This window comes from Rattus norvegicus, chromosome 8 (assembly GCF_036323735.1).
Source record: "Rattus norvegicus strain BN/NHsdMcwi chromosome 8, GRCr8, whole genome shotgun sequence".
NCBI lineage: Eukaryota > Metazoa > Chordata > Mammalia > Rodentia > Muridae > Rattus > Rattus norvegicus.
The window spans coordinates 33476015-33497325 of NC_086026.1; the positions used below are offsets into that span (position 1 = coordinate 33476015).

Sequence of the window (21311 nt, forward strand, 5' to 3'; positions counted from 1 at the left end):
ATTGGTGGGGGAGGGTCCAGACTATTGTGAATGATAACACCTCTAGGATGATGGTCCTGTGTTCTCTAAGAAAGCAGGCTGTCAAGCCATGGAGAACAAGCCAGTAAGCAGCACCCCTCCATGATCTCTGCATCAGATCCTGCATCCCAGTTCTGCTTTGACTTCCTGCCTTGACTTCCCTAAGTGATGGAAATGTGAGCTGAAATAAGGATTCCTCTCCCCAAGTTGCCTTGGTCACAGTGTTTCATCATAGCAACAGAAACCCCAACCAAGGCACCTTGCTCCGCCAAGCTGAAGGTTTGAGACACAGAAGTCTACATTCTTAAAGTTAATCTTAAATACACCTATTTCCTTCCAAGTCTAGAATACACCCATAATCCACCAATATCTCTTCTGGCTTTTCAGTATGGCAACAAGCACAGAATCCCAACATTCTAGTAAAAGCATCAACAGATGAGGATGAACTTATCGCTTTCTGATTCCCTGTGTCCTCCGAGAGGAAGGACGCCATTGGTTCCCTCTGATATATTCATTTTTCATCTGGGATAAGCTCCTCATGCTTTTCAAAGTAATCTCACTGACATAACCCATCAGTGGAAATGACAGAAGAAAGTTTCTTTTCACCATTTCTCACCAAGTGGCTTTGAACTCCACCAAGGTTCAGGGTAGGGTGGTTATATCTGTGTAATACCTCCTGTGTTCTTTAACATCAATTTCATAGGAAGCAAGACCTTGAGAAAAGACAGCAAAACTTATGGTGCTTAAAATCTTACCTGCATTCTATGAAGCTTAACAAACGAATCCTTTATAAATGAGTTCACATTGATAGTAGCCAATGCTGTAGAGAACAAGAAGTACTTCTGAAACATTGTGACAATGATCATCAGGAACATGGGGTGTGGGGGGATGAGTAATAGCGGTAACAGATACTATTTGTGACCCATTTTTAAAAACATAAAGGACTGTCATAGCTATGGCCAAATCAGACCTGCAGGAACGCTAGCTTTTTTAGTTGTACAAATAGGTGGACCAAGGCAAGGCCAGCTAACATAATAATACTGTAACTGAAGGAGCACTTCTGATCCCAAACTCAATACTTTCCAGGATATAGTCATAGGAGCAGAGCTATTCCTGCCCCCCCCAAAAGACAGCAGTTCACAAGAGCTACCAATACACAGTAAAGATCACCTCATGATGTTCCCTGGACCCAACTGCATGTTCATATCTTGGCATTTTCCCATACTAGTATCACTTTGGGGTTCAACTAAATTCTCTGGGATCTGCTAAGTGTCTATCTTGAGTAGACTAAGATTTATGATGCCAGGACTAAGAAATTAGCTGTAGTGTGTGTCATTTACATCCCATTGTTCCACCTGTGGACCATCCATGTCAGATGGTCAGGGATCTAAACCATGTCCAGCACCAGCCTAGATTCCTACCTATGAAAATTATTTTAAAAATTAAAAGATATACTCAGAGTGAAGAGCTCTATCAGTACTCTGTTCAAAGAGCGAAAAAAAAATGACACATGTGGTGTTTGAACTCTGAACTTTAACGTTGAACCTTGTTTTTGTATCATATCAAACCTCTGAGATCCATTTCAATTGACATGAGAAAGAGGATCTTATATGCATCTGGTTCTCTTGGATACTTGTTTACAGTTTCTATTGGCTGGTTAAGAGTCTTGGTTGTCCTACAAAATGACTATAAACCAGTACCTCCTTTGACAGAGCCGATCCGAATTCCACTCTCATTATCTGAGGTCAAGAGGAGCTCTACAATCCCTCTATTCAGCAGAGCCTGTTAAGAAAATGAATAATATGAACCCATTTTTCTTTCTCCCATGGGAAAGAACCAATATTGTAAAACTAGATAATAAAGATAGTTTGGTTCAGATGGAGATAGCGTGAACTACAACAGGTATATACAATGTTTCCCAAATGTGCATATGGTAAAAAGGATTGGTACTCAGCATGACACTTATGGGAGATGGTATATACTTTAGAAAATGGAGAGGTTTTTAGGCCATTGGAGGTATGTTCTGAAAGACAGGTTGTGGTCCATTTCCTTTCCCTCTCCTTGCACTACCAGATCAGGAGGAAGGTGGTTTGATTCTGCCTGGACTCGTGTGGTGATATGCATTGTTTTTCAATATAAGTCCCACTAAAGATAACCAATCATGGACTGGAAATACAAAGCTATGAGTCAAAGTAAGTCTATTCTGCTTATAAGTTAGGTATTTCAGGTATTCTTTACTTTTTGGTTGGCATATGTTAATTATACAGGATAGAAGGTTTCATCATGACTTTTCATACATACATATGACTTTTTTGCTTGTATGTAAGGTATCTGTTGGAGCAGTGGGAAATTGACTAACACAGAAAGGCTTGAATGTAGAATGACTATCTCCAACTTAGACAATGAATAAATTGTGTTAGGCTCAGCTTGGTGTTGTTCCGGTTCTTGCAATAAAGCAGTGGAGGCCTATGATCCCTGACATCCATGGTAAATGAAAACTGAGTTTCTCAATGGCCATACTCCAGAAGTATGTAAATTATAACAAAGAGAGAAAAGATGGAAGACATTTGGTGCTGTAGTAATGCTTAAAAACTAGGTCCATGCTTCCAGTTTCTGTTTGCACCTGGAGCTGATCCAGTCCCGCATCACTCTGTACCCAAATCCCATCAGGGAGAGACCTGGACTCTCAGAAGTGCAGACAATCCTGAGAGCTCAGGGGAGACTACTACTTCTGCTCACATTCCTGACACAAGAACCAGACTAGAGCCCACTGGACCCAGGAAACTAGGAGCAGTCAGGGAAAGGATCTTTTTGGTCTCTGTCTGTGGCCAGAGTTGAAAGCCAGTCCCCAGGAGTTCTAACACAACTGAGAGCAGAGGTAAGGCCAATTCTTCAACTCCAAGGGACATGACTGGAGTCCTCAGGACACACAAACCCAGGAGCAATCTGGGACAGACAATTTTCACTTCTGCCTGGGCTCAGAGATGACCCAGTCCCACAGCTCCCTGTACCCAGATCCTTCTGGGAGAAAAATGCTTTACAAGAGTGCTGACACACAGGCTTATAGGAGAGTCAAGCCACTGTCAGAGACATCAAGACAAGCTAATACCAAGGACAACCTAATAGCAAGAGGCAAATGCAGGAACCTAAGCAACAGAAACCAAGATTACTTCGCATCAGAAGAGTCCAGTTCTCCCACCAAAGTAAATACTGGATATCCAAACACACCAGAAAAGCAAGATTTGGATTTAAAATCACATCTCATGATGATGATGAGAACTTTAAGAAGGACATAAATAACTCCCCTGAAGAAATACAGGACAACCAGTAGAGGCCCTTAAGGAGGAAACACAAAAATACCTTGAAGAATTACAGGGAAAACACAACCAAAGAGATGAAGGGATTGAACAAAACCATCTGGGGTATAAAAATGGAAAGACAAATGATAAAGAAATCACAAAGGGAGACGACCCTAGAGATAGAAAACCTAGGGAAAAGATTAGGAGTCATAGACCCAAGCATCACCAACAGAATACAAGAGATAGAAGAGAGAATCTCGGGGGCAGAAGATACCATAGAAAACATTGACACAACAATCAAAGAAAATGTAAAATGCATAAAGCTCCTAACCCCAAACATCCAGAACATCCAGGACACAATGAGAAGATCAAACCTAAGGATAATAGGTATAGAAGAGAGTGAAGACTCCCAACTTAAAGGACAAGTAAATATCTTCAACAAAATTATATAAGAAAACTTCCCTAACCTAAAAAAAGAAATGGTCATAAACATATAAGAAACCTACAGAACTCCAAATAGATTGGACCAGAAAAGAAATTTCTCCCGTCACATAATAGTCAAAACACCAAATGCACAAAACAAAAAAAAAAGAATATTAAAAGCAGTAAGGGGAAAAAGTCAAGTAACATATAAAAGCAAACCTATCGGGCTGGAGAGGTGGCTCAGCAGTTAAGAGCACTGACTGCTCTTCCAGAGGTCCTGAGTTCAATTCCCAGCAACCGCATGGTGGCTCACAACCATCTGTATCGGATTCTGGTGTATCTGAAGACAACTGCAGTGTACTCATATACAATAAATGAATAAAATATAAAAAAAAGCAAACCTATCAGAATTATAACACCAGAGACTATGAAAGCCAGAAGATCCTAGGCAGACTTCATACAGACCGTAAGAGAACACAAATGCCAGCCCAGGCTACAATATCCAGCAAAACTCTCAATTAACATAGATGGAGATACCAAGACTTTCCATGATAAAACTCAATTTACACAATATCTTTCCACAAATGCAGCCCTACAAAGGATAATAGATGGAAAATTCCTACACAAAGAGGGAAACTACACCCTAGAAAAAGTAAAAAAGTAATCTTCTTGCAACAAATCTAAAAGAAGAGAGACATGCAAACATAATTCCACTTCTAACAACAGAAATAACAGGAAACAACAATCACTATTCCTTAATATCTCTTAACATCAATGGACTCAAATTCCCAATAAAAAGACATAGACTAACAGACTGGATACCTAAAGAGGACCCAGCATTTTGCTGCATACAGGAAACACACCTCAGTAACAAAGACAGACATGACCTCAGAGTAAAAGTCTGGAAAACAATTTTTCAAGTGAATGATCCCAAGAAAGAAGTTAGAGTAGCCATTCTCATATATAATAAAATCGACTTTCAATAAAAAGTTATCAAAAAACATAAGGAAGGACACTTCATATTCATCAAAGGAAAAATCCACCAAGATGAACTCTCAATCCTGAATATCTATGCTCCTAATACAAGGGCACCTACATTCATAAAAGAAGCCTTACTAAAGCTCAAAGCACACATTGTACCTCACACAATAATAGTGGAAAATTTCAACACCCCACTCTCATCAATGAACAGATTATGTAAACAGAAACTAAACAGAGACATAGAGAAACTAACAGAAATTATGAGCTAAATAGATTTAACAGATATTCATAGAACAATTCATCCTAAAACAAAAGAATAGATCTTATTCTCAGCACCTCATGGTACCTTCTCCAAAACTGACTGAATAATAGGTCACAAAACAGGCCTCAACAGATACAAGAAGATTGAAATAATCTCATGCATCCTATCTGATCACCACAGACTAAGGCTGGTCTTCAATAATAACAAAAACAACAGAACTCCCACATACACATGGAACCTGAACAAAGCTCTACTCAGTGACAACTTGTTCAAGGAAAAAAGAAAGAAAGAAATTAAAGATTTTTTAGATTTTTAATGAAAGTGAAGGCAAACAAAACATACCCAAACTTATGGGACACAAGGAAAGCAGTGCATAGCTCTGAGTGCCTCCAAAAAGAAACTGGAGAGAGCATATATTAGCAGCTCGACGGTGAACCTAAAATCTCTAGAATATAAAGAAGCAAATACACCCAAGAGGAGTAGACAGTAGAAAATACTCAAACTCAGGGCTAAAATCAAACAAGTAAAAAACAGAATGAACTATACAAAGAATCAACAAAACCAGGAGCTGTTTCTTGGGGAAAATCAACAAGATAGATAAACCAGATTAACCAGAGGGCACAAAGAGTGTATCCAAATTAACAAAATCAGAAATGAAAAGGGAGAAACTGAGGAAATTAAAAAAAATCATCAGATCCTTCTACAAAAGCCTATATACAACAAAACTGGAAAATCTGGAGGAAATGGACAATTTTCTAGACCAATATAGGTATGAAAATTCAATCAGGATCATATAAACCATCTAAACAGTCCCATATCTGCTAAAGAAATAGAAGCAGTTATTAAAAGTCCCCTAACCAAAAAGCCAAGGAAAAGATGGGTTTAGTGGAGAATTCTATCAGACCTTCATCGAAGGCCTAATACCAATACTGTCCAAACTATTCCACAAAATAGAAACAGAAGGAACACTATTCAACTCCTTCTATGAAGCCACAATTACACTTATACCTAACCACACAAAGACACAACAAAGAAAGAGAACTTCAGACCAATTTTCCTTATGGATATTGATGCAAAAAGACTCAATAAAATTCTTGCAAACTGAATCCAAGAACATATCAAACCATTGTCCATTGTGATCGAGTAGCCTTCATCCCAGGGATGCAAGGATGGTTTAATATATGGAAATCTATCAACATAATCCACTATATAAACAAACTCAAAGAGAAAAACCACATGATCATCTCATTAGATGCTGAGAAAGTATTTGACAAAATTCAACACCCTTTCATGATAAAAGTATTGGAAATATCAGGAATGCAAGCCTGAACATAGTAAAAGCAATATATAGCAAATCAGTAGCCAACCTCAAACTAAATGGAGAGAAACTTGAAGCAATCCCACTAAAATCAGGGACTAGACAAGGCTGCTCACTCACTCCCTACTTATTAAATATAGAACTTGTAGTCCTAGCCAGAGGAGTCAAACAACAAAAGGATGTCAAAGGAATACAAATTGGAAAGGAAGAAGTCAAAATATCACTATTTGCAGATATGAGAGTATACTTAAGTAACCCCAAAAGTTCCACCAGAGAATTACTAAGCCTGATGAATCCAGCAAAGTGGCTGGGTATAAAATTAACTCAAACAAATCAGTAGCCTTCTTCTACTCAAAGGATAAACAGGCTGAGAAAGAAATTATGGAAACCATACCCTTCACAATAGTCACAAATAACATAAAATACCTTGGTATGACTCTAACCAAGCAAGTGAAAGATATGTATGACAAGAACTTCAAGTCTCTGAAGAAATTGAAGAAGATCTCAGAAGATGGAAAGATCTCCCATGCTCATGGATTGGCAGGATTAATATAGAAAAAATGGCCATTTTGCCAAAAGCAATCTACAGATTCAATGCAATCCCCATCAAAATACCAATACAATTCTTCAGAGAGTTAGACAGAACAATTTGCAAATTCATTTGCAATAATAAAAAAATCAAGTATAGTGAAAACTATCCTCGACAAAATAAAGAACTTCTGAGGGAATCACCATCCCTGACCTCACGCTGTATTACAGAGCAATAGTGATAAAAACTGCATGGTATTTGTACAAGAGAGAGGCAGGTTGATTAATGGAATAGAATCAAAGACCCAGAAATGAACCCACACACATATGGTCACTTGATCTTTAACAAAGGAGCTAAAACCATACAGTAGGAAAAAAAGATGCATTTTCAACAAATGTTGCTGGTGCAATTGGAAGTCAGCATGTAGAAGAATGCAAATCTATCCATTCTTATCACCCTGGGCAAAGCTCAAGTCCAAATGGATCAGAAACCTCCACATAAAACCAGATAGATACACTCAAACTAATTAGAAGAAAAAGTGGGGAAGAGCCTCGAATGCATGGGCACTGGGGAAAATTTCCTGAACAGAACACCAACAGCTTATGCTTTAAGATCAAGAATTGACAAATGGAATCTCATAAAATTGCAAAGCTTCTGTAAGGCAAAGGACACTGTCACTGGGACAAAAAGGCAACCAACAGATTGGGAAAATATCTTTACCAATCCTTCATCCATTAGAGGGCTGATATCCTATATGTACAAAGAACTCAAGAAGTTAGACTCCAGAAAGCCAAATAACCCTATTAAAAATGGGATACAGTGTAGGGGAATGTCAGGGTGGGGAGGTGGGAGGGGTGTGTGTTTAGGGAGGGGGAATACCCTCATAGAAGAAGGGGGAGAGGGATAGGATAGGGGGTTTATGAATGGGAAACCAGGAAAGGGGACAACATTTGAAATATAAATAAAAAATATCCAATAAGGAAAGAAGAAAATACATAAATAAAATATATATTAAAATATAACGTCCTACTCCAAGGGATACTTCTAAATTTTCTTTTGTTTGTACACCATCACTATCCCCCCCACACATACACACACACAAATCCTTCAAAGTTAATTGCATAGTTTTCTGTTTCTAAAACAGGAACTGGCACAAAACAAGGCAATGAGTTCTCAGGGGGATATTAATTGAATACTAAACTCTGCAGACTCAGAAAGTTGTCCTAAAGAAATAAATTGCATGAAAAAAATAACTAGTTCCATTTTAGACTGAATTTCAAACTAATATGTTTGAAAAGAAGGAAGAAAGGATGGAAAAGAGGAAAGGAGGGGAAAGAATAGAAAGAAAAGGAAAGGAAAGAAAAGAGAAAAGAGAAAAATCTAAGAGGCAGCAGGATCTTATTCTTAGCCTAAGGATTGTTGACCACAGGATGTCTAGAACCTGGCCCTGAGGTCAGCACTGTCAACATGCCAGTCCTGAGAGCAATCTACTGAAGAGGCTGACCTCAGAGCCACTTGGCTTATTTCCTAAAATTATTCTCCTTTCCCCTTATTTTGTATTTGTTATCCTACAATATTAACTAGATGCTCATTCTGCTTCTGTTACCTCACTTGACTGCTGCTTGCTCAGAAAAAGATCAAAACAAAAACAACAACAAAAAATGATGATATCTTATGTAGCAGAAAATCCCCAGAGTTGAGACAATTGGGGTTTGTGCCTTTAAAACTTCCAGCACCCGTCTTGAACTTTTGCAGCTGCTCTCAGATGTGCAAAGAAAGCCATTGCCACACCATTGCTATAGATAAACTTGTTTTTTCTAATCTTTTAAATTATTTTGTCTGGTGGTCTCAAATTCTGCAATACTATCAGGGAGAGGCTAACCCTGTTGGGTCCTAAGGGTACGAATGAACTTCACAGAGCTTGAATTCTATATGGATTCTATCAACATAAACAAGAGAGCCTACTATGTCTGGAGCAAGAGGGAGCTATATTCTGAAAACACTGCTTAGACCACGCAGCCTGGAAATCAGACAGATGGCTCAGAAAGCATGAGGTCTTCCCTGTGTATCTATTATGTTCGCATAGCCACATGCAATCATAGACATGAAATTAAGTGGTAGCTGTTAGTGTTGCTATTGTTGTTTGAGATAGGGCTTCCTATAGCCTAAGCTGCCTTGAACTTGCTCTGTAGCTGAGGGTGCTCTTAAGCTCTTGATCCTCCTGCCTCTGCCTCTGCCTCTGCCTCTGCCTCTGCCTCTGCCTCTGCCTCTGCCTCTGCCTCTGCCTCTGCCTCTGCCTCTGCCTCTGCCTCTGCCTCTGCCTCTGCCTCTGCCTCTGCCTCTGCCTCTGCCTCTGCCTCTGCCTCTGCCTCTGCCTCTGCCTCTGCCTCTGCCTCTGCCTCTGCCTCTGCCTCTGCCTCCTACAAGTGTACATGACCACACCCAGCTCAGCACCTTTTTAAAAAAAAATCAAGAAAAAAAATTAGCTGAACAACAATTACTGAGTTCAGGCCATTCATTCCCAGTTTCTATGTTGTAAGTAAACAAAACTTAGATGGATCAGAAAGCTCCTGAAATGGATTCTCAAGGCGTCTCCCCAAGATTTCATAAGCAGAAACACCTACTGTGAGGGGACACTATAACAGGTCAAATTATCTGCAAGTCATGTGGCAAGTTCCATGTCGGGCTTTTCAGGGATGCATCAATCTTTGAAGCACCCATGTTCCTATAAGGAACTCCAATAAACTCACGGACTCACTAAGCTAGACTTGGGTGGAATTACCTCTTCATTCTTCTATCCGTATTTTAATGGATCTGTTCACGTCTCTCCGAGGAAAGTCACATACCACCCGCAAGGCTGGCAGTCAGAGATGCATTTCAGAAAGGCACAACATTAAAAAGAAGCCATAAAAGTATAGATGCAAAGCAACTATCCTTACCTTCTTAATGTACTCCATGTAGTTCTTATCATTTCGAAATGAACCATATTCATTCTCTACTTGGACAGCAATAACAGGGCCACCACGGCGGTACTGAGAACCAAACACATGACAGATGAAGAACAATCTTTCCGTTGGAGCAAAAGCCTGGAGTCCAGGATGCTAATAAAGAGACCAGAACTGACCTGGTGCTTTCTCTCAGATCTGCTGGAGACGGGCACCTTCATTCATCCCTAGTCACAAAAGCTCCTGAAGGTGTCATATCTTTCACAATATTTTATAGTTATAGGAGCAAGAGTTTATTTTCTATTTCTCATATTCATTAGTTATGAGCTCTCAAACCCACAAACTCACTTCCATATCTCCAAGTCCAAACTCACTATCCATCCGCCTTCGCGCCTAATCCATCGCACAGGCTTCCTCTCCACTCCCCACAACCCCTGTGAGCAGGTACTTCATACAGCTCCCTCTCTTTTATGCACCCTCATCTTTTTCCTTCTAAACAGACTGGTTTTCATTGTTCCCATCACCAGGGGAGTTGCACAGAGCCTGTGCTCAATAAGAAATAACTGGGAGTTATCAATATCCAGGAAGAAAACAGTCGGCTTCATAAATCAGAGTCTCACCCTCAGCTGCAAGAATGACATTTTCAAGCAGCCTTTCGGAAAATTCCTGAGAACTGGTTATCTTTCTTGTCTTGGGCTATACCAAGCAGTTTATTATTTAACTCACAATCATATTTTTTGAAGAGACATTTTATATTTTACTTATCAAACCAAAGGATATCACAAAACCTTACAAATGGTCTTACAAATGGTGTGGCATTATATAGGGACATTCTTGTCCTTCTCAGTCTGTGCTGCAGACTAACGATTGAAAATGAAAGACACTATTTTCTCCAAGCATTAGGAATCTTATAAAGAGCGGAAGTGCACAGTGCTTTTCCCACTGGGAGATACCAAACCAGAATCAGTAGTCACATAGACACAAACTGATGCTTCATGAAATCAACCATATCATGTATGATAGCATAAAAGTGAAAACTTCCAATATCAGGAAAAGGGCAAATGCATGCAGTCTATTCTACTGTGCAGCACTGTACAGTGATCAAGAAGAGTGGCAATTTTCAGATGCAGTTTCTCAAGTGACAAGAAAACACATATAGGAAGTTCTGTGCTTTGTGTTATAAGAACATGCAAAATTGGGGGCTATATAAAAGTATGGTTAAGAAAAATGCTTGTCTCTACAAAGACAAATAAATTGTCTTTATGAGAGGAATTTTATTTTACCATTTTACACACACATGCACACACACACACACACACACACACACACACACACACACACACTGCATTTTCCCCAGAATTTACCAGTTAAAATAACAGGAATAATTTAGAGTGGCCATTGTCTATGAACTCATCAGTGAACTTAGCAGGTATCAGGGACACACAGACAACTGGAGAGACCTTTTGTATCATCCCTGTCTCATATGATGTCTTTTTAGAAAGTCTGGTGCAAAGCCACAACGAGCAATGCAAGATTCTATGCTTAACTTGAGGGTCTAGATCTTATCTGTAAGAAAATCTGTTTTGTAGCCTAGAGTGGCTGGGAATTCCCTACTGGATGGTGAGCCACAAGTATTTGTCCAAAGTGAATGTTGTTAGATCACCTATCTTCCAGCAGACCCCCTCCCCCATCAGAAATCAGGCCAAGGTCTCTTGTGCTCTCTAAGACAGAGAATAAAATATGTTGTGGCAGTCTAAATTACAATCTTACTTCAGTGTTTTCCTACCTTGTGACTCTTGGCATACAGGCTTGCTCAAGCTAGTCACTTAGTACAGAGCTCACCTGACCCCTCCAAACACAAAACAATAAAATTTACAATAGTTGTAAACTCCTCTGTTCTTTAGAATTGGAAATTCATCCTCTAAGATGCTATCATGCTGCCTGTGGTACAATGCCAATGCTCTGCTAACTTCACTATTTGATTTTTCTAACCCTGCTAATAAATGCTTTCATTTTCTACAAGACTTCCCCACCTGCCATATATATATATATATATATATATATATATATATATATATGTATGTATATATATATATATATACATACTTAGAAGGGACATTTTCACCTGAAGAGGAAGTATTTTGGGAATCAGATGATCAAAATATTTATCAACAGCTTCAATAAAGTCCTTGTTGGTTGTTCTCAGATTTGACCCAGGATTGCGTAGAAGCCAGCTAGGGACAAGAAGCAAAACATTAGTATGTGAAGCAGGAAGCAGGAAAGAGGTTGGGTCTAGCCAGCTGAGCACAGCAGATGGCCCTGCTCAGAGCTGCCTATGGCTTGGAGATTTCTCTGCCCACCCAATGACCATAGCACCAAGATGCTCAAACTCTTCAGGGGATCTGTATCATACAGGCTTTTCACAATATCCTTAAAACCTCCAGAGATGTGTGAGAAACAGGCCATCCCTGTCTCAAGGCACTTTAGATCTTCCCAGCTCTAATAAGTCAGGCTGAAAGACTGACCCTGACAATGCTTCCAAGTCCTAGCTTTTCTTCCATGCTTCCCAGAACTCCATTTTCCTTTGGCTCTTTGGAATATGATCCTTAGCCCTTCACTGGGTCTCTACTCCTCAGGCACAGGGACACATTTTTGTGGAATACCTAAGACTTCAGGTAGAAGCATAGTTCACAGACCAATGAACTGGGAAGAGAGGGGCTGGGCTCCTGAAGGTATTCAAGCAGGACCTGGTTTCCCCAACACTCCTGCAATTTAAGATCATCATTTTTCTATGCATCACCCACTTGTAGCGGAGCCTTATCTTAAAGAAAAGTTTTCTTTTGTTCTCTAACCTTAGGACCAATAAGGCTCACATCAAAGCAGAACCTAGAAGGACGAGTGTCCCGTCCCTGAGAAGGATGACAGAAGAGGACACTGTGCCTCTATCTGCTGGGCTGAGAGTAGGTGGCACGATAAAAGGAGAAGCTAGAAAAGCAAAAAGACAGGGAGGAGCTGAGATCTCAGTGTGTGGGCAAAGGTCACCCGCCTTGAGCCAGAGAAACATCTGAGGTCTCTAGAAGCACAGTACTGGTCATCATATTCCTCTAGAGCCTTGTGTCCCTTTCTTTCAGCTCATGAAAAGAATGCAGATGTCCATTACACCTTTTCTGTGGAGCAACAGGACGGCAAGTCCTGTATTGCTACATCTGTCTTTGCACTGATCTTAATCGCCACATATTCAATGCACCAAGGTCCACATCACAATTGTGCTTCTGAAAACCAGGATGGCAGTGGCATCCAAACCTCCCCCACTACTCTAGACATCATTCCACTGTCAGGGCAGGAAGGACAGAGTTCAATTCAGGACAACTAGTGACAGTGACAACCATACTTACTGGCTTGGAAAAATTACTTATTGCAGAGTAAAACACCTTGCTAAGTCACAACATAGACTCTGGGGTAGCTCACCTAGGTAATCCACCCAAGTCAACCTCAGCACAGATGTATGGCCCTGGACGAAGAATCACCCACAGTCCAAGAGTCTTAGCCAGCAAAACATATGCCCTAGAAAGAGAAACAAGGTCACCACTTTGGGTATGAGCCAAAGAGGTTGGGTATAGAGGGAGCCCACAGACACATCAGGGTGTAGAGATGTCCTCTGTCTTCCTTCTATTTCTCTTTCAACAAGACGTGAGGTTGCGGGGGAAGGGGGGTCCTTCTCCTCAGACAACCTTACAGGCATAATGTTCTTGTGCACTCTGTAAAAATTATCCTTGTATTATTCACATGCTGATTTCTGTGCCCCCATATCTGGTCACAATGCTTATTCTGAGAATCTTCTCTCTCAATGTTGTGTAAACACAGCCCCCAAATTATTGCCTGATTGGTTAATAAAGTTAGCCGATCAGCCAATGACTGAATAGCAGAGAGAATAGGGCTAGACTTCCTCCCAGCTGGGAAGTTAGGAGGGAGGTAGTGAGGGTTATCCACAGGGAGAGAGTCCAGGAGACAGGATGAGAGAACGCCTGGAGCACAGAGAGCCAGGTCAGCACTAAAACCTAAGTATCACAGGGATTTTGACTGGGGGATAGTCAGATTAGTTTAGGGGGGTAAAAAAACACTGCTTAGTTGTTGCACCCTTAAAGCTGTAGAAATAAATCTAGTCTTGGTATCAATTATTTGGGAGCTAATTGGGTTAAGAGGAAAACTGCATAGCACACTTATTTTAAAAAACCATTGACAAAACACAGTGGGGAATTGTTAGGTAGCCAGAGACCCTGTGCGCTGGATCTTCACTAGCTCCAGGCATCACCATCCCCAGAGCTCTACTGGAGGGATCACACTGGGTACAGGGGAATTGTCTCCAGCATCAGTCTTGCTAATCTGAGGCAGCCCCAATCCCAACTCAGGTGTATGGCTCCTCTATAGCCTGGTAGCATCTGGTGTCTTAGATCCCTAGTTTCAGTGAAATAGGGGCTCAGAATCTTCAAGATGAAAAGCCATGCCTCGGTAATATCCAAATTCTGGTTGCAGACCCTGCAAACAAGACTTCAGACTCATGCCCTCTCTGTTCTCAAGGCAGAGATGAGATATACTGAAGGCTTCTCTTCAATCTCAAGTGTCTGCACCCCACCCCACCCCCAGGAATATCCTTCTTGGGTCAGCTCACAGAGGCAGAAAGACCACATACTCCAAGTCCAGGATCTCAGAGAAGTCAAATTTCCCCCTCTCTTGCTCATGGAGGTTCCACGGGATGTAGCTGGAAGAGGGGACAGAGAAATACAATAAGCATCATATTTCCCCCTATTCATACAGTGACCAGACCAAGCTCCAGCGTGTCTCTATGTTTTAGTGAGTTGGTTTCCAATGAAAATTAACCTTTGCTATACAGACAGATCCATATTTTCTCTATTATCCAAATATGTTTCAATATGCCAATTACCCTAGGTTTGTGTATTTTTCTCTGACAGACCTACTCTTTAAAATAATTGGCAAGCACATAAAGCAAACGGGAAAACATAATAAAATGTATAAAACTCTTAATAGTTATCTCTAAGAATTAATTAAAATAAGAATAGTCAAATAGTGTCTACAAGCCAATAGGATAAAGGACAGTCCAGCTTTTCAATCTCAGCAAGGAAAGAGCCAGCCAGGGCCAGCACCCATAGGGTTAGGTGTACCCCACATCAAAGTACATGTTCAAGATTTGTTCTTGCTATGTGATTCTGTGTGTATCAATGACACAGTTTGGCGTGCAGTATTCCTAACCTAATTTCCCATGAGCTCTGATTCTTTAAGATGGAGGAATGAAAATGTTGGTCTGTTGAAAATAATACCCATAATAATATTTATAGTTGTAGCTTGTGAGAACACAGTGAAAGTGATAAATGCTACTGATATGTGACTAAGGAAAATGTATGGAAAAAATAAAAAATATGTAGGTAAGGTAAAAATTGTTCCTCCAATTAATAGCAAACAAATGTATTATGAATTTGCAAATAGATGTGGACAGAAATAAAAGGGGAGAAGAAAGATCCATCCAGCACATACACTATCACAACTTTCTATCCTCCTAAGAACACAGCATTGAGTAAAGAGAGAAGAGATGTCTGAGAGAGAAGAGGGATGAATCAGCTTCGCAGCCAGAGTTGGAGGAATGAAATGCCTAAGAAACAAAGGCAATGAACAGCAAAGGAATGATAGCATATAGATTTCAGTAAGCAACTGAACGTCAGGTCTGTGTGGAGATGGCAAGGAGAGCAAGTGCTTGTCCCACAAGTGTGAGGACAAGAGTGAAAATCTCCAGAACTCACAAATATAAAACCCACAAGTGTAGCTCAATCATCTTTCACCACTGTGGTCCTACAGGGGAGGAGTGGACAGGAAAAGTTCCAGAAACACATGAGCCACTTATCATGGCAAACACAGTGAAAAGAATAAGACCCCCTGCCTCAAATACGGTAGAAGTTGAGGACTGGTACCTAAGGCTATTTCTGACATTCACGCATGCACTATGTTACATGTGCACACGCATACACATACACATGTGCATGGTACACACAAACACATACATACAGCAGGATCTAATAAGTACACAAAAATCTAATAATCGACAAATTTATATGGAGGATTGTTGAGACTAGGTTTCAATACCCTTTGTAGCCTAAGATGGCTTCCAACTCATCACTCTCCTGCCTCAGCCCTTCGGTGTTCTGGGACTATGGCATATCTACCATACCGCACCTGGCTATATCCTGTTTCCAAAGTGAACTGAAAACTATCAACAGAGACTATCAAAGTAGATTTCATCATATTCCAAAAGTTCCATAGTACAACAAAATTAGAAGATGACAGCTAAAAAATTTTTTAAAAAGATAAAAATGAGGAGAGACAAATAAAAGAAAACATATCTCCAAGTAGCTAATGGGTCAAGAAGAAAAGTACAACGAAATTTATAAAATATTTGAAGGAAATGTCTTTTCAAGCAGCATATTTAACTCAGAAGGAAAAGAAGGTATAAGGAGAAGTGATATTAAGTGAGATGAAAAGGACATGGGGATTTGTGTGTGGCTCAGAAAATTGTGAACCAGAAAAGCTAATAGACGGAAACAATCAACAAGGCTGCAAACTACTTGTTTAAAAAGACAAAAAAGCACAGGAACTCTAAAAGGAGAAAATAGCCCAATTACACAATACAAAATAGAACATAAAGGGAAAGACATAGACAAATGGGATACACTCAGGAGAAAGAGAAGACATGATTTCATAATCACTGAAGGTGTCTGAGTCACCACCTCATAGCTGTAGATTACATCACAGGATCTTACAGGTAAATCCTAATGAGCATTCACTGTAAGGGTAAGTCTATATAAGTCATTTTCAAAGAGTAGAAAAAGATTAACACTGTGACCTTGTTTATGAGGCTGAGATGAAGTATGTATAAGAGCACACATAAAATTTAAATCAATTTCAGTTATAGCTATAGATGAACATATTTAAAAATACACCTCTACTAAACTACTGGTCTACTGGTCAATGGGTGCATGTACACCTGTGTTGGTCTTATAACTAGTTTATTCAAGGACTCAAGGTAACTAAATATAAGCAAATTTGTAAATGTAAACCACCAGTTCAAGAGAAGAAAGGAAAAGATTATATGATGTCACTAATAGCTCTTAGTAAAACTCAGTAATTATAGGCTGGGGTTGTAACCCAGCAGTAGATTGCTTGCTGGTGTCTGCAAAGTTTTATTACTTGCATTGCAAAAACTAAAGAAACTCAATTATTCCTGACTAAATCATTGGTGTATCAAGTGAGCCACTAAGTCAGTTTGCTGCCTCTCAACTTCACATTTCCTTTGGTTGGTTTCAACGAGTAGGTGTTAAGCTTTGCCAACAAAGCATGGTGGAGGACACACAAGAGGAAGGGTCTCTGAGGCTCAAGCCATGCTGTATTGCTTTGATCCTGTAGGATGAATGATGAATAGTGTGTGGATAGAGGAGGTCAACTGGAGAGGGGGCTTTCTTGTTTTTAATTCTCTATTTACTATAGCCCATGCTGAGCAATGAAGAATTAAAAAGGCAATGTGAAGTTAAATGTTCTCACATTCATAGCATTAGTATTTATTATAGATGCAAGGCATCATATACTACATTGCATTTTGCTGATAACTTCTGCATTCTTTCTCTTTCCATACATTAGAGATTGAGCTTCACAGGACTGAATTTATCCTTTGATTGATGTTTCTTAGTAGAACTTCATGAGTTGACCATATAAGTAACAGACTTCCCTAATTAATAAAAAATATAATAAAGTAGAAAATCCAGAAGAAGAAGAGGAAAAGAATGAGGAAGAAGAACAAAGGGAAGAAGGGAAAGAAGAAGAGAAAACGAAAGAAAGGGAAGGGAGGGAAGGAGGGAAGAAGAGAGGGAGGGAGGAAAGGAAGAAAGAAGAGAAGGAGGGAGGGAGGGAAGGAGGGAAGGAAAGAGGCAATCATTAACAGTCTTATCTATGAAAACTGCAGGCTCTAATATCACAAGCCTGGCAAGATGTGCCCATTGACCCAAAATGGAATGAATGTTCTTCTACTGGATTTGAGGCCTACATCACAGGAGGTACCTCATGCCTACTACTACAAACCCAAGCAGATGGTTATAAAAATCATAGGCTACAGGGAGGAAACTATTACTATCAGTTTGCTAAATAGAAATATGGTATATATTTTTCTTTGGGTGGTTTTTTGTTCTGTTTTGTTTTTTCCTTTTATTGAAAACAGATTCTTCTCACATCATATATTCTAGCTACAGCTTTCCCTCCCTCTACTCCTCCCATTTCCTTCCCAGTTTGCATCCAGATTCACTCCCTTTCTGTTTCTCATTAGAAAAGAAAAGGCTTTTAAGAGATAATAAAATATAACAATATACAATATAATAAGAGAAAAAAATAGGACACAGCAAACAAACTGAAGTAAAAGAACCCAAGAGAAGGCACATAGCTCAAGGACTGCTCATTTGTACACTCAGGAATTAAAAGTAAACCCACTAAGCCGTAAGGCATAGCATAAATAAAATAAGACTAACTTCTAAAGACTCACGTTTGTACCCATAGATCAGTGCTGCTCTCAGCTTTTGCTGGAGAATTTCTAATAGCAGCAGCTGGTCGGAGTGCTAAGAATAGGGAATGCTTTAGAGTTCAATTCTAAAAGGCTTACCTGTATTACCCCTCCAAAGCTCAGGAAACATCACCAGGGAGGAGGAGGGACAAGCAGAAGAGTCAAAGGATGGGCAGGTGTGTGACAAACACGTTTTTCTGGCTACCTCATGACCATTGCACCCCTGAGCTCAGTAGAGCTGTGATTACCTGCACAAGACCATCACAAGACTGGACCTGTCCTCATTTCATCATCGAAAAAGGAAAGGTTTGTGGAAATGACAGGAACTATAGGCAGTTAATGGTGGCTAGGGAAAAGGACTTCACTTCCTTTAGTGATGTAGCCACAGATAAGTTCCCCATGTCCCAAGAAATAACCTCCCACTTATGCTCATGCAAGGAACCCTAACTAAACTGAATCTGTCACACACACGAAGATGTGAAAATAGGAACAGTATTTGCTGGAAAGAGGGGTTTCAGGAGGAAGTTGGGGTTTAAGAATGAAATGGAAGGTGAAAATGACCAAAATTCATATATTTATATCAGGGAATAAAAACCAACAAATAATATGTAGCTCTTCTAGAAGTTTCAGATTAAGATCTTTCTGTTTACATCACTAAAAATAAGAATAATACTAAAATGTGTATCTGTAAGTAAATTGTATGCTTACATACACATACATACACATTTACTACATAGACACATACACATACATGTCTTCAGCGTGTCACTAAGGCTACTGGCTCATAAGTGATCCAGTGGTGTTTGCTGGAAAAGTACCCATCCTCTCATCAACTTTATCCAAAGCTTTTACTGAAGAGCAAACTAAGTATGGTATTTAAGTGGCAACTGGACACAAATATAAAAGGACCTGCTGGAAATAGCTGTTCTGCAGCTAAATCTTCATATCGTGCTCTCAAAAACGGAGCCCCAATTTTGCCAGTCTGCATCTGTCTGTTGGGACTTATGTTGTGAAGGCTGAAGTGGGGTACTCACGTAGTGACAGTGTTAAATCCACAGGCCTGGAGCTTCAGCAAGCGGTCTTTCCAATACTCCCTGGGCACCCGGAAGTAGTGTATGGAGCCTCCAACTATCATGAATTTGTGGCCTTCCAGGGTGAAGTATGCTTGGCCGTGAGCATTGGTTTCAGTGCTAAGTCCTACAGATCTCTTTTTCAGCTTGGAGGGGTTCAGATAAGACCAACTGAACCTAGGTTGGAGGGAATAAGGAAAAGGGGTATGCAGAAACTGCTGTAAACCTCTGCGGCAGCGAGGCTTGTGTTAGCAGGACATACTGGACCACTGGTGCCCCTTATTTTCCCCAGGAAAAGGGATGAAGCTTCCCGCTCCCTACTCACACCAACCTGGCAGGAGACTTAAATGAGTCCTCTGAGCGAGGAGCAAAACCTGGTAAGACTAGTGGCAGGAAGAAGATGGCCATGATTCTCTTCCAGGAACAATGCTTGCTGTAAGGAAAGGAGACAATGACAAGGGAAACATGGTGGACCCTTGAGTCACAAGGACTAGAAAGTCGCTTCAGAACCTTCTAGAGGCCTGTGGCAAAGGACATCAATTACAGGCATTCTCCAAGAGAACCCGGGATAAGGAAGGCTGTAGCTCCACCCGAGTCCCCCAATTCCAGGACTCCCACAAATCCTCTCCCCATAGGACATATCACAACAGGACAAAGCTGGGCACTAATCAGGGAGAGATTCAGGAAAAGTGGGCCACGACATGAACAGGATCCAGGGAGGCTGGGAGGATGTAAACAAAGCACTCCCTCATCCTCCCCATTCTCAGCTCCCTGTCCTGTCCAGAGTCAATGAGCAGACCCTCACTGGGGTAGGGTACAGAGGGATCTGCAGAGGGAAGAGCTGGGACAGAGAGACTTGAAAAGAAAGTCCTGGATACTAGCACCACAAATCCTTGTGCATGCCTGACTGGAATCTGCAGAATACCGCGTGGGAGATCTAGAAGCCTCCAGATGAGCATGCTCAGGATGTTGGGGTTGCGGGAGTTCAGGAGACGCATGTGCCTCAAAGAGCTGGCAGGGCTGGGGTCTCCCTCTAGCAACTTCAGGGGAAGCAGAAAGGGTCACCTTAGGTATGCCATCTCTGGAAGCCAGGGATGCGAAGGTCCTTGCAGATCCTGCTCTCTCGGGTGCCTCAGACACACGATCTCTAGTCAGGCCCGATGCAGTGCAGATGACTGGGTGAAAATACGTCAAGAATTAGGACGGGGAGGTAGGGAGGTGATGTCCCAATCACAGGGCTACAATAGGCTTGCGGCCAGTGTCTAGATCCAGGGTCTTCAGAAACAGTGTTCACAAGAAGCTATTGTCTCTGGACCCTGTATGGCAGAGCCTACAAGGTGACCTGGCCTCCCTTTGTCCCCAGACGCCTCTCGGCACTGGGAATAAAAAGGGAGGACCATCAGGGTTATCTTGGCCTTGGCTTCCTCAAACTGTGTCTGGAGCCAGCTGGCTCACAACACAAAGATCAAAGAGACGAAGGAGTAAGAATTGAGGACTCCAGGAAATTCATACAACTGATAAGTGCTTTCAAACAAACAGTTTACAAAATCCAGTCTTCCAACACACCAAAGACAGACCGAGAAAGAAATCAGGGAAACAAGTTCATCCCCAATTGCTCTTTTAAAAACTAGCTTGCGGTAAACGTAGCCAAAGGAGTGAGAGACTTACTATTTTGTTAAGTAGTCCCTCAGCCTACTCCCTCCCCTCCCCTCCCATCACCCAATGGCATGAGCCTTAGGTCCTCTGTCATTTCCCTTGGGCTTCTGTGCTTCTGAACTTTTATTTGTTTATTCCCACTGGGTTCCCATGGTTTGTGGATTCGTTTGCTTTTTTCAGCACATACAGTCTTTCTTCT

The 21311-nt window shown here is 40.8% G+C and overlaps 1 protein-coding gene across 1 annotated transcript in view; it reads right to left on the reverse strand.

The window, feature by feature from the left end:
• Glb1l3 (galactosidase, beta 1-like 3) overlaps positions 1-20627 on the reverse strand; it is a 41728-nt gene extending 21101 nt beyond the window's left edge. The window contains exons 1-9 of the mRNA NM_001024358.1: positions 20522-20627; positions 19788-19889; positions 19421-19633; positions 14466-14534; positions 13244-13339; positions 11901-12009; positions 9770-9862; positions 1719-1800; positions 774-838 (exon numbers count right to left, since the gene is read on the reverse strand). Of these exons, the coding sequence (NP_001019529.2) occupies positions 774-838; positions 1719-1800; positions 9770-9862; positions 11901-12009; positions 13244-13339; positions 14466-14534; positions 19421-19633; positions 19788-19889; positions 20522-20535 (843 nt within the window). The 5' untranslated portion in view covers positions 20536-20627. The remainder of the gene's footprint in view (positions 1-773; positions 839-1718; positions 1801-9769; positions 9863-11900; positions 12010-13243; positions 13340-14465; positions 14535-19420; positions 19634-19787; positions 19890-20521) is intronic.
• Positions 20628-21311: the final 684 nt, after the last annotated feature.